Genomic DNA, 11,902 nt, shown 5'->3' on the forward strand with positions numbered 1-11,902 from the left:
CAAACATGAATTCATGAATTTAAAAACGATACTGTCTAGCTCAGAAAATGGCCAATGGCCTGGAAGTAACCTCACCCTGACAAAAATCAACATGTCTGGCGCCTAAATTCACATCTCTAATACCATTTCCATTAAAAAGAACCTTGGAGAAAGAATTAATTCTAGCTGTGGGGCAGGTGAGCTTGGGGCATCAAACTGTCCCAAAAAGCAAGGAAGATTTCAAAAGACACAAGAGCCAGTTAGATTATCACAGGCCAAAATTGTGAAAACCTGAATATCAAAAAGAATATTAATTGCAGTGAGTCTATGAAGATCCATGAGCCCATAATGATTATCACGAAACACAGAAAAAATTCATTAGTCACCCTTTGAGCCAGCTAGGAAACCAACACTTTACTTTGACAACCAACCAATAATTAATAAGAATAAGCACCGATCTGACTTTTCCATTAGGAACTTATTTTATAATAGTAATATTCCCTTGCTGATGAAAGAAAGCTTTACCTTTTAAAGAGCACTTAACTTTACAGTGGAAAGATCAGTCTATCTCCACTCTAACCCAGATCATCAATTTTAGGTTCACTAACAGTAGAACCAGAACTGTGCCCCCAGAGCGATGCAACACTAAATACACAGTATCCCCTATGACATTATACTGGAACCTGTCCAATTCTTTAGATCTAACTGCCAAAGTAATAGATACAGATGACATAAAGGAACAAGCCCAGTGACAAGAAAGTTACATTAATGTCATAAAAAAAAGGGGGGGGATGGTTCTAGATTTAAGAGACTTCAAGTCCTAACACCCAGATTCAATGAATGGTCCTGAGTCAGATTCTGATTTGCACAAGCCAGTTCGGTCACAAAGAATATTTTGGGGACAACTACAGAGATCTGAATGTGGACTGGTTATTATATTAGTTGTATGGTTAATCCATTTTGTTCAGTGTGAAGTCACTATGTAAAATACTGCTAGTTTTTAAAGAGATACCTAGGGACTTATGGGTAAAGAAAAAATAATTTGTATGCATGTTTATTTTTAGATAAACACCATTTTAAAAAAAAACTCTAGAGTTTAAATCTAAAATGCAGAAAGATCAAAATATATTTTTGTTAAATATTTCGAGAAAGTATAACAATTTCTTTAAATTCCCTTATCTCTTAACTCTCCACATTGTATCCAAATTCTACTTTCTTAAATCCATATGTTCTATACACTCTTCTTAGTTTACCCCCAAAGATTTCATGACGGCACCCAGATATAACCCAAGCCATCGATGGTTCCTTACAAAACTCAGAATAAAAGGTGAACTATTTACTTACCCTGGCATTCAAGGCCCATCACAATATAGCCCTGCATGAGTCTTCTGGCTCTGCTCTTCTAATTCTCACTACTTCTCTATATGCATTTGCCATTCCAAGTAACTTCATCTAAACGCACTTTCTGAAAGTCTTTCAATCTCCCATCACTACTGTTCTGACACCACTGCACTTTTCTCTTCTGCTGGAACATCCTTCACCCCCCCATTCACCTCATTAAATACCGATTAATAATACCATTCACCTATGAAGGCCAACCCAGGTTCCACTTCTCAAAACAACCTTACTAGACACTTCAGCTCAAAGTGACTTCTTCTGAACTTTCAGCATGTTAGTAGTGAATGATCCTCCTGCACACAAAAATTAGGCGATGCGCATATGGATAAATTACCTTTCTCCGTTTTTCTCTTCTCTCATTCTCTACAAACTGCTTTGCTTACCTGCTTGTCCATCCTATCAGAAACAACCTTAAAATGCTGACAGAGGTTAGATGATGCAGCCTTATAGTCTACGAAGCTCTTGCCTATAATATTCTCCAGCCTCTGAGTATTCTGATTGGAAGTTTGGCAGGGCAGTTGATAGCTCAATTTACAGATGAAGAAGCTGAGGTTCAGAAAGGTTACCTATATGTCCAAGACCACCAAACTAATCAGTTAACTGCAAGTCATGATTAAATCCCAGGTCTATTTGTCAAAGAACTGTTGCTCCTTTGCAACACAGTCTCATTAGCATATGGACAGAAACTGGAATCCATTTTCATCCTTATGCTGGCTCACTTGTGCACACATGCACACACACACAGAGTCAACACTTGAATACGTCATAACAATGGAGGCATCACTGCAACAATGGTGACAGAAGCAACACTAATAGAGGATTGGGGCAGTTAATTTCCGAGTAATTTATATTTGGCCTCGGTTAGAAATGTTTTATTTCTTCTAATCAGTTCTATCAGAATGATACAATTACTGTAACACAGCAAACAAGTAACTGTGGTTTATACTTAATTCTTTTGCATATACTTGAAAGAAACAGTGGATGCTCCAGATGTGGGCATCGGGAATGGGATGTAGGAGCTACCCAGTGCAGCATTATTCCCATTCGATTCATCATCATCCACCTCTTGGCTGGCTTTATTTAGTTGCCTACCTATGCTTTTAACCACCCTATGCTAACCTAAAACTGATACAAGTGTATACATTCCTGACTCGAATCACCTAGCAATATTAAACCTCTAAATAAAACCTTCCAGTCAGAAATGTTTTTTCCTCTTGAGTAGTTATTTAAAATAGTAATAAAAAGATCAACAATACTAAATATTCACTAGATTTATTTGTACCATGTTATTTTAAGAGCTAAAGTTCTATCCTTTGGTTACTAAGAAGTTTAAGTGAATGAGTTGAAAGCCTCTTAAAACGCCTTTACTTTCTTATTTTTAGCCCTTTAACTATCATAAAGATTTACCAGTAAAAGATGTGTGTGTATATATATATATTTATATTAGCTCCGAAAAGTTGACCAGCATTTTGCTCAACTCCAACATATCACAGACTTAGCAAAACCCCCATTTGCTTTTCTTTCCTTCATGTTCACAACCTGAGGCAGCGGTTTTCTAGTACTCGGCTGCATTTTTCTTCGCTAGTACCGCTCAGGCAGTGGCACATTCACCAAACAGATCACCTTGCTTTGTGATGTGGACAAGTCACAACCTCTCCATACCTCGGTCTCTGCACCTATGAAATGAAGACCTCATCCCCCAAACTCTCGGGACCCTGGTAGCTCTGAAATTCCATGAACTTCTGGTATTACTTTAATATGCCTTATACTCAACTGCATCTAAGAAGAAATGTTTTGTATCTCTTCTAGTTCTTTTCACACACACACCTCTTCAAACACTCTTTGTAAAAGAATTTTGAGACCCTGTAAAATAGTATATGACACTGAAGTAACGAAAACAAGGTTCCAAATAAAGCCTGCCTAAGAGTGTGCTTTTTACCAGTGCTTTCCTTTCTCTTTAATGTAATAAATACATGTATGTTATATATTTTTCATTTTTCCTATATATTTTAAACTATTAAATGAGCTTAAAAGCCACAGGTTCCTCCAATAATCTGCAACTGACCAGGTGATCATGCCCAATCTTTACAACTCATCCTGCACAAAAGCCCAAAGCCAGGTGTTTATTTAAGACCCACTCCATTTTCCACTGTTGATATATAATCATTTCAATCCTGAGGCCAGGCAGATGTTACTTTGAAAACCTTCCTTGCTCTGAACTTCACCATCCCTAGCACCCAATCCCCAAGGATTTCAAGGCCAGCTCACATTCACTGCATGGCTCCCTTCATATACATGCATGCTTGCACACATGTGATCACACACACTCTTTCCTTATTACCATGGCCATACAGCATAGGACCACTTCATGGGTTTAATGGCATTTTGATGTTTTTCTGAGACTTCAACACCCTTGAAAAGCATCCAAATTGACAAATTCTGTTTTGTAAGTAATGTGATAGAAATGTTACAGTAAACTGATTCATTTCACCAGCCTCAAAATTTAGTTTAATAAAATATGTAGGTTAGAATCAATACATAAAGCAACATTATGAACATAAACACAATTTTGTTTATTTTATTAGACTTGATAGGATTGCTGGGTTTTCAAACTAAGAGTTTCTGCTTTAGAAAACTGAGGAAATGTTGAATACATTAAATACAGTCACTGCCTCATTAATTACAAGAATTCTGGATAAATTACTTAACTTTGACAAGCTATATATTTGTTAAAAACTCCTGACAGATTTATTTTAAAACACTGTTAAGGCTAAAACAGAAAAGTAAACTCCTTTTAAGAGGGTTAAATTTCAGTTAACTGAAAATGTCAATTTATCAGTCTTCTAAGTAACGGCACAGTTTCAAATTAGCTTTAAGAAACACCTGTGCTTAAAAATCGCTATTTGTGTTAAATTACTGTAACAGCCACCTATGTTTATACTCAGCTTTCCTCTAAACTAAAACAATTCAAACAGTCCTTATTTATCCTGAGCACATCAAAGCAGCACTTAGGGACAAGGAATCTTTCATATTTATTGTGCTTTGCAGAGTACAAGAACTAAGTATCCATTGAATGTTGACTTTTATAGGTAATTGACTAGACGAAGGTTCACCTATATAATTCCATAAATGCCAAAACTTTCAAGAGCTGAGACGAGTACTGATATACTTTGTATAAGGACTGGCTAGAAACTACTGCTTAAGTAAAGCAATTTTATCTTTCTAATTCTCAGTCATATCAATGGTAGTCAAGTAAAATTAACATTAGGCTCCTTGAGGGCAAGTACTGCAAAAAATAATCTAAGATTTCTAAAAAATACCACCTTTAAGAAAAAAATACACGTACCTTTTTTCTAATTGCCAAAACTATCTGCTTAATCCCACGTTTTAGAGAAATTAGAAATGAGAAAAGGATTTAAAGTGTGAACCTATTTATTAATTCAACAAACATCTGAGATCATACATGTGCCAGGCTATAAGGTGGCCACCTTCAAGGAACTAACTCTAACAAGGAAGACAGACACAAAAAGAGATAATAATATTACAATGTTAAGTATGATGGTAACTACATAGAGAGTAGGACCTAACACAGGCTGGGGTTATATTTATAGTCAAATTTCGTAACACAGTCACACTAACAAAACAAACTGTACTCACTATGAAAAGTTTAATGCTATTTTTGCTTTCTGTTAAATGAAAATAAAGCTGTAAAAATCTTACTTGGACATCAAACAATCTAGCTATTTTGAGTCCCAAAACTGAAATGCTAATTCAAAAAAAAAGGATATAAGCATTTCCTAAAAGTTCTCATTAAGAAAAAAATACATTATTGCACTTAAAATTCACACTGAACTGTCTTCATGTCAAAAAAGGAGGGGCCGGAGAAAATGACTAAGTCCTGTCAATCATGTAAGTAAAAAAATGGTACCTAATTCTAATTATGACTTCTTGGCATGGGCCCAGGCACTATCCCCTTCCCTTGACCCTAAAATAGATCCTTGCATACCTTCACAACAGCTGACATATAAGTAACAGAAAATCCCTCAGTAGGCTCCTTAATCAAAAAATAAATCCTAACAATGGCATAGCACTTCCAACATCTCCAACTGAATAAAGCAAGTCTTACTTACAATTGCACCACTATAAATCAAAGTGTATTAACGGCACTGAATTCTCAAGTAAATTAAAATACAGTTCCAGTCAGATTATAAAAAGCTGCCCTTACAATCACACTGGTGTAATTCTCTTAATACCAAAAGAGTCAAAAAACAAATCAAAAACCTTACACTGGCCTCAAAAAACGAGCATCGGAATCATGCTCAGGAAAGACAAGGAGGGGTCCACGTCATGTCTTCTGTTGCAGGAATCTATTTCTCTTAAGAAGTAAACCAAAAACCATTTGTTCTTATGGAAAACTGATGCACTTCAATCAGCTTCAGGACTGTGACTACTAGGGGGATAATCACAGAAATAAGGTACGTACAAAGCACTGAAAAGGTAAAATTAACTTGTTTTCACTTGATTTTCTCAAAGCCATTTAAGAAAAGGTGCTCATACCATAACACAGTAGCAAATGTGATTAGCAGAGACCTATTTCCATTAGCTCAATTACGTCATATCCTTGGTAGTACAGATTTACTACAAAGCATGTAAACTAGATAAAGTTAAGAAAGAGAAGTCACCTGCATCATAGTATGTACATGCGTTCTAAATACACAGCCGGCCTACAGGAGTTGAGTTTCGAAAATACAGAATAAATGTTGAGTAAATGACCCGTGATACAAATTATCATTTCCATTATTACCTTACTATAGCTGCTGACACCTCCTGGGTGAGGAGAAAAAAGGAAAATGTAAAGAACTGATTATAAATACTGGCTTCCTTCTTATTACTAATAATTCAAAGGATTGTGCGTACAAAAACACAACCTTTGCTCCTAAACAACAGATTAATTACTTCAACTTAAATAAAATCTGTTTGTCACAGATATTGGTTACTGTCAACTAGGCTTCTTCGCGGGGGGGGAGGGGACCCAAAACTATAGTAAACTTATATAGCAAAACTCCTCTCAATACCAAGAAACCACCATATAATTTTTAAACTGATCAAGATTTCTAAAGAAAAAAAAGAAAAAGAAAATTGAAGTGCAGGAAAACTGAGAATGATACATTCAATAGTAAATGCATAGCAAATGGAAGTTAACATGGAAAAATGTTCACTAGTAAAGCAAATTTTAATTTAAAATACTTTTTGCCCTCATTTTCAAGGGAGAGGGAACAGGGAGAGAAAATAAATTGAGGTCAAAAAGAAAACTTACATCCTCCCTCACTCCAAAAAGACCATGAAAAAGTGAATTTTTCAAATCAGTAATGCAGACTCTAATCTACACGTTTGCTCACTTTTTCTGAGCCACACACTGATTTTTCAGTTATTCACAATAAAAAGATTTAGGCTAGCCTTCCTCATAAACCACACTACATATTCGTTAATTTTCGTTATCTGCCTAAGACTGAAAAATCAGAATCTAATTTTAATATCCCTAGATCTCCATTTCCCCCATTTGGGATTTTTAAGTCAAACTGATTTTATTTTTACTTTTACACCGTCTCAATTCTAAATTTCAATACTTTATTAAAACAATTTGCATTAAAATACTGTTCCTGTGTTCCTGCTTAAGTTTCATTTTCACGACACAGAAAGGTTTCCAAAAAAAAAAACAAACCCTAGTAATAGCTATTCTTTCCCATGGATGGATGGTCCCAAGGTTCAGTGGAAAACTTCTCTTTAAAGGCAGAGCAGTTTAACACTTTTAAACCTTGGTTTTATGTGTAATCGTCTCTATTGTCAATGAAGGATTAAGTATCGGAATTATCAACTGAAGTTATGTCATTCATACGACTGGCCCAACCTAGAATGCATTCACAACCTAAAAAATCAACCAGGTTGACGATACTTGGGAGAAAAAGCTGACAACCCCTCCCCCACCCCGCAAAAAACAGAAAACAAAAAAAGATTGTTCACACTCCATAGTCAAAATATAGGCTAAAGGTTAACTTGGCATAAAATTAAAATGTTCAGTCTAAAGCATTCAAGTTTTAATCAACCAAAAAAATCTAGAGCACAGAAATCCCAAATGTGTAACCAGCCAAATAAAAACTCTCAAACTGACAAGGAAATTTTTCAAAAGCTTACTTTTGAAAAATATTTCAAAATTGCTACTCATTCAAAACTTCTAATTATCAGAAGACGCATCTACTGTAACCAAGTACAGTATCTTAACTCGATTAAACTAATCACTAAAGTAAAATTTACAGTTTTAACTAAATTTTAAAACAATTTTTCAGCCAATCATACGGACAAAGGAAATTAGAATTCCTAACCACAAACAGAAGTCATGATTAATTTATTTGGGACAATGACAGGCCACAAAGAGGTAAAGCACAACTTGCCAAATTTCAGAATTAAGTCACCCATCACGGATAAAACGTGATGCACTTCAGAAACCAATATTTTCCTTAAGTCAAAATACGTTTATAATAAGGCTAACAATTACAGGAAGCAGCTTATTCCCCACTAAGGAATAACCCCTTTTCCTGTGTGTTTGTACTGGTCTGATAAAAAACAATCAAACTTCCTAGTCATTATGCTGCCCCTTTTTTAAACATCCTAGCTATTATACAGAAGCAATCTTTACGCTGGGGAGTTGAAAAGGCTAAAACTCAAGACAGAACTGAGACAAGAGATGGAGTAAACCATAATGAAAGGGAAAAAATATACATGTTATTTAGAATATATCATCCTCAACCAGTGGTCTCCAACATTTAAAACTCAAATGGTTACTATTTTCAGGCGAAGAGAAACGAACAAACCTTTGTTAGAAATAATGACATAACTGGAATTCTAAATTCAGAAGATTAAAAATTACCAAACCAAAGGTTAGAAACTTTTTAACAGAACCAACTCCAAATTATCATTGAGAGATTTCAGACCAACATAAAAGTACAAATGAGAACCCTTTCAGAACTAATCAGAGAAACTCAAATTATTTACTTCAAATAGTGCAAATGAGAAGAAAATATTTCCAAACTTTTTAATAATCTCCTATGCTGTTTGACTGAATTCAACATTTTAATTCAAAGAATGCAATTTAACTTTAACCCTAATACAGTCAAAACCTATTTTCATTTTAATGATTATAAAGGATTCCTTCTGTACAACTGTGCTTAAAGAAAAAAAAATTTTTGCTAATACTACCAAAACCTTAACTGCACCAAAATATGCCAAGAAGAAAATAGCGTATTACTTCTGCAGTGTGATAAAATTGTTCCAATAATTTGAAAGAAAGTGTTTTCAAAGTTTTCAAATACATATGTGGACACAAAACGACAAATGCAATGACCTATGATTTAAGTTTCAACTAAATTTAATAAAGGTCAGGTAATTGAGTATGTTACATATTTTGCTCCAAACATTTCTCATGTTTAAAAAAAATAACTGGCGCCCCTTAGCGCCCACATTTGGAAATACTCAATTTAAGAGTTCCAGCAATTTTTTTTTTTTTTTGACATTCCAGAAAGTTTTCTGCCTCCACAATCTTTCAAATGCCAACACAAATAGGAAAAGCAGAACCCCTTAAAGGGACAGCTCAGGTTTTCTCCGGAACAATTTCGTGTTAGCAGATTTGCTGTTTCAACTATGGAAAAAGCCCATTTCAATATGGGCTACTACTGTATGTTTTAACGTATGTAGGCAAAAAAACAAGTACGCAGTAATAGCTGACAGTTTTGTACTTTTAAAGTTGTTTCTATGACTTTCTTGACAACAAAAGCTTCTGGGATTCTTCTTGAACCACCTTTTAACACGGAGACATTTCCGGTCTTTTGTTCTTTCCTGACATTCCAACTCTAACCTTCAGATTCCTTTTCCCCAGCTCTATTGTAAAAAATCTCTCAAAATTCTTGCCAAAATATCTAAAATCCCCTGCTCAACGTTATAAAGCAGTTTCCGTTTTCTTTAAGCAGTCCTCCGGTGATGCTTCTAAGCAGAAGAAACTCCTCGCTACTCGATTTTCAAAATAAACATTTTTGTTGCTCATGTTTTTCCCTAGGCGTCCCCAGAAATGCACAGCCACCGGACGCGAATCGTCCCGGTCACTGCTTAAGACCTTGTTAAAGTAATCCCAGAGTTGGCCAAAATTAATCTTCTCGTCATTCTTCGCTCGCCACAGCTCTCCGCCAACAAAGCTTTGCTGCGAACTTCTACTCGTTTTTATCTTGGCCCTTTCAAACGTCTTGGCTTCCCGTCCTAGCAGCCGAGGCGGCGGCGCCCTCGGGAGAAGGCTCTCCGCCGAAGTTCTTTCGGACGCGGGATTACGTTTACATGTGTCCTCGCGGTATTTCGCGTTCACACCCCCACCCCCAAAAGTGAAGTTCAACTCCCGAACACTTCTCGCTTCCCCAAACAAAAGGATAAAAAGTGCTTTCCGCTGTCATTTTGTCCTCGCCTTCGGCTGCATCAGCAGTACTTTCGGTCGGCTCTGAAATTCCTTTAAATTAACCAGCCCCACGCTACTCCCCTCGAGTACTTCCAAGCTACACAAACTTCAAAAAAACCACAAGCCACACTGGACTTCCCACTCCGGGAGCCGCCGGCGACCTCTGGGAGGGCCCCCTCCGGGAGCGGCCCCGAGGCCGGTGTCCTTCAGGCGCCCGCGGGGCGCGGGGCGGGCGAGGCCGGGCTGCTCCCCGGGAGGCCCGCGAAGCTTGGGGCCGTCGCGGTGCTGGAGGCCGGGCCGGGAGCCGGGGGCCCTGCAGCCTCCCCCAGCGCACCCGGCTTGGGCGCCGGCGGTGAGGGGTCCCGGAACCGGGGCCCCGCGTCCGGGGGGGCGTCCCGCCAGCGGGGCCCGCCCGCCGCACCCCGCGAGCCCAGCCTCGGCGCCGCCTCCTCGCGCCCCGCCCGGGCCTCGCCGTCCCCAGGCGCACGGTCCCCGCCGGCCGCCACCTTCCCGCCCTCCCCATACTCCGGCGGGCGTCGGGTCCCGGGAAGAGGGGCCGCCGCCCCGGCGCGGGCCGCGAGGGGCCGGCGAGGCGACTCACCTTCGTCCAGCAGCCGCTCGAGGTGGTTGAAGATCCCGCAGAAGTTGGGCAGGCTGCTCATGAGCTTCTTGTCGTTCATCAGCTGCATCAGGTAATCTGGGGTGGGCTTCGGCTTCTCCTTCGTTTCCATTTCCCCGACCATATTCCAGGCTCCGCAGCTCACTCCGCCCGCCGCCGCCGCCGCCGGAGAGGAGGGAGGGGCGGGGAGCCCCGGCCGCCGGCCGCTCCGGACTCGGCGTCCCGCTCCGCTCCGCTCCCGCGCCGGGCGCCGGGGCGGCCGGACCGCGCGCTCACCGCGCTCTCCCCGCCCCCGCAGGCACTTTCCGCCCGCGGCCCGACGCGCTCCCGGCCCGCCGCCGCTCCTCGGCCGCCGGCTCGGCGCGTCGCTCACGAGGCCGGCGGGCGGGAGGCGGGTCTCCGCGGGCCGAGTGCGGGCGCGGGCCGCTCGGCGCCGGACGAAGAGGAGCCGGGCCGCCGCCTCTCGCTCGGCTGGTCGCGCCCGTTCAGCCGCCGCCTCTGCCGCGGGCTCGGGGTCTCTCTGGGCTGGTCTCCGCCGCGGCCGCCTCTGCCGCTGCCGCCGCGCTCTGACTCCGCTCCTCCTCTTCCTCCTCCTCCTCCTCGCCTCCTCCTCCTCCTCCTCACTCACTTGGCGGCGGAGTTCGCCTCAGTTCAGGCGGCGCTGCCAGCGGCGGCGGCGGCGGCGGCGCGGGGGGAGGGGCGGCGGCGCGGGGAGGGCCGGGGGCGGGGGGCGGGCGGCAGGCGGGGCCGCGCAGGGCGGCCGTTAGCTGGGCCCGGCCGGCGCGCTCCTCCTCCTCCCGCAGCCACCGCCCCCCGCAGCCCCCCGGCCCAGGCGCCGCCGCTGCCGCCGCGCCGTCTCCCTCCGGCGGGGTGGGCGGCCTGAAGGGCTAGCGGCGGACGGCGTGACGGAGGCGGCGCACAGCGAGCCCGGCCTGGGCGCCGGGCCGGGGTCGCTGCCCCGGGCGAGCGAGAGCGGAAGGAGGGGCCGGTGCTGGGCCGAAGGACGAGGGAGGGGACCGGGTGGCTGTGCTTTCCACTGGGGCGGGGGCGCGGGCTGCGCCGCCTCTAGCTCCCCGCCGCCGGGCCGGCTTGTGTGGCGGGCGCGGTCTGGCTGTAGCGTTACGGGAGAGGGATTCCCAGCGGGACGAGCTACTGCGCGCCAGGGCTGCGCTCGCCGCCACACAGCCCTATCCTCTCCCCCGTTACTATAGTTCTTTAAAAGCCTCTCCACCACCCTCCCCGCCGCCCCCACCCAAACAAATTTTTTTATCGTCCTGTTGCTTCACAGGGGACTTTCGGGGTGGGCGTCACGTGGCCCGACACGTAGCCGTAAGGCCCGAGAGCGCGTGCGTGCGTGGGGGCCGGAGGCCACGCCCCTTCCGAGGGTCGCTCCGCCCCCGCCGGGGCCCCGG

General features: G+C 42.7%; 2 protein-coding genes across 6 annotated transcripts in view; both read right to left on the reverse strand.

Moving 5' to 3' along the window:
• QKI (QKI, KH domain containing RNA binding) overlaps positions 1-11,094 on the reverse strand; it is a 139,178-nt gene extending 128,084 nt beyond the window's left edge. For 2 of the 5 annotated variants that reach the window (XR_014295146.1, XM_082634041.1), the window contains exon 1: positions 10,473-11,092. Coding sequence is in view for 4 of the 5 variants with exons in the window: in XM_082634041.1 (XP_082490167.1) it covers positions 10,473-10,614 (142 nt within the window). In the remaining variant the exon portion in view is untranslated. Of the gene's footprint in view, positions 1-10,472 lie in introns of all 5 variants that reach the window. The other 3 variants (XM_082634042.1, XM_082634044.1, XM_082634043.1) reach the window with 2 other exon arrangements.
• Positions 4,543-10,466, reverse strand: LOC309811381 (uncharacterized protein). The gene is made up of 2 exons (XM_082634046.1): positions 9,230-10,466; positions 4,543-5,752 (listed from the first exon to the last, which is right to left on the reverse strand). The coding sequence occupies exon 1, from the start codon at positions 10,392-10,394 to the stop codon at positions 9,969-9,971; it is 426 nt and encodes a 141-aa protein (XP_082490172.1). The 5' UTR covers positions 10,395-10,466; the 3' UTR covers positions 4,543-5,752; positions 9,230-9,968.
• Positions 11,095-11,902: the final 808 nt, after the last annotated feature.

The sequence above is a fragment of the Mesoplodon mirus genome, assembly GCF_964341445.2.
Source record: "Mesoplodon mirus genome assembly, chromosome: 10".
Taxonomy (NCBI): Eukaryota; Metazoa; Chordata; class Mammalia; order Artiodactyla; family Ziphiidae; genus Mesoplodon; species Mesoplodon mirus.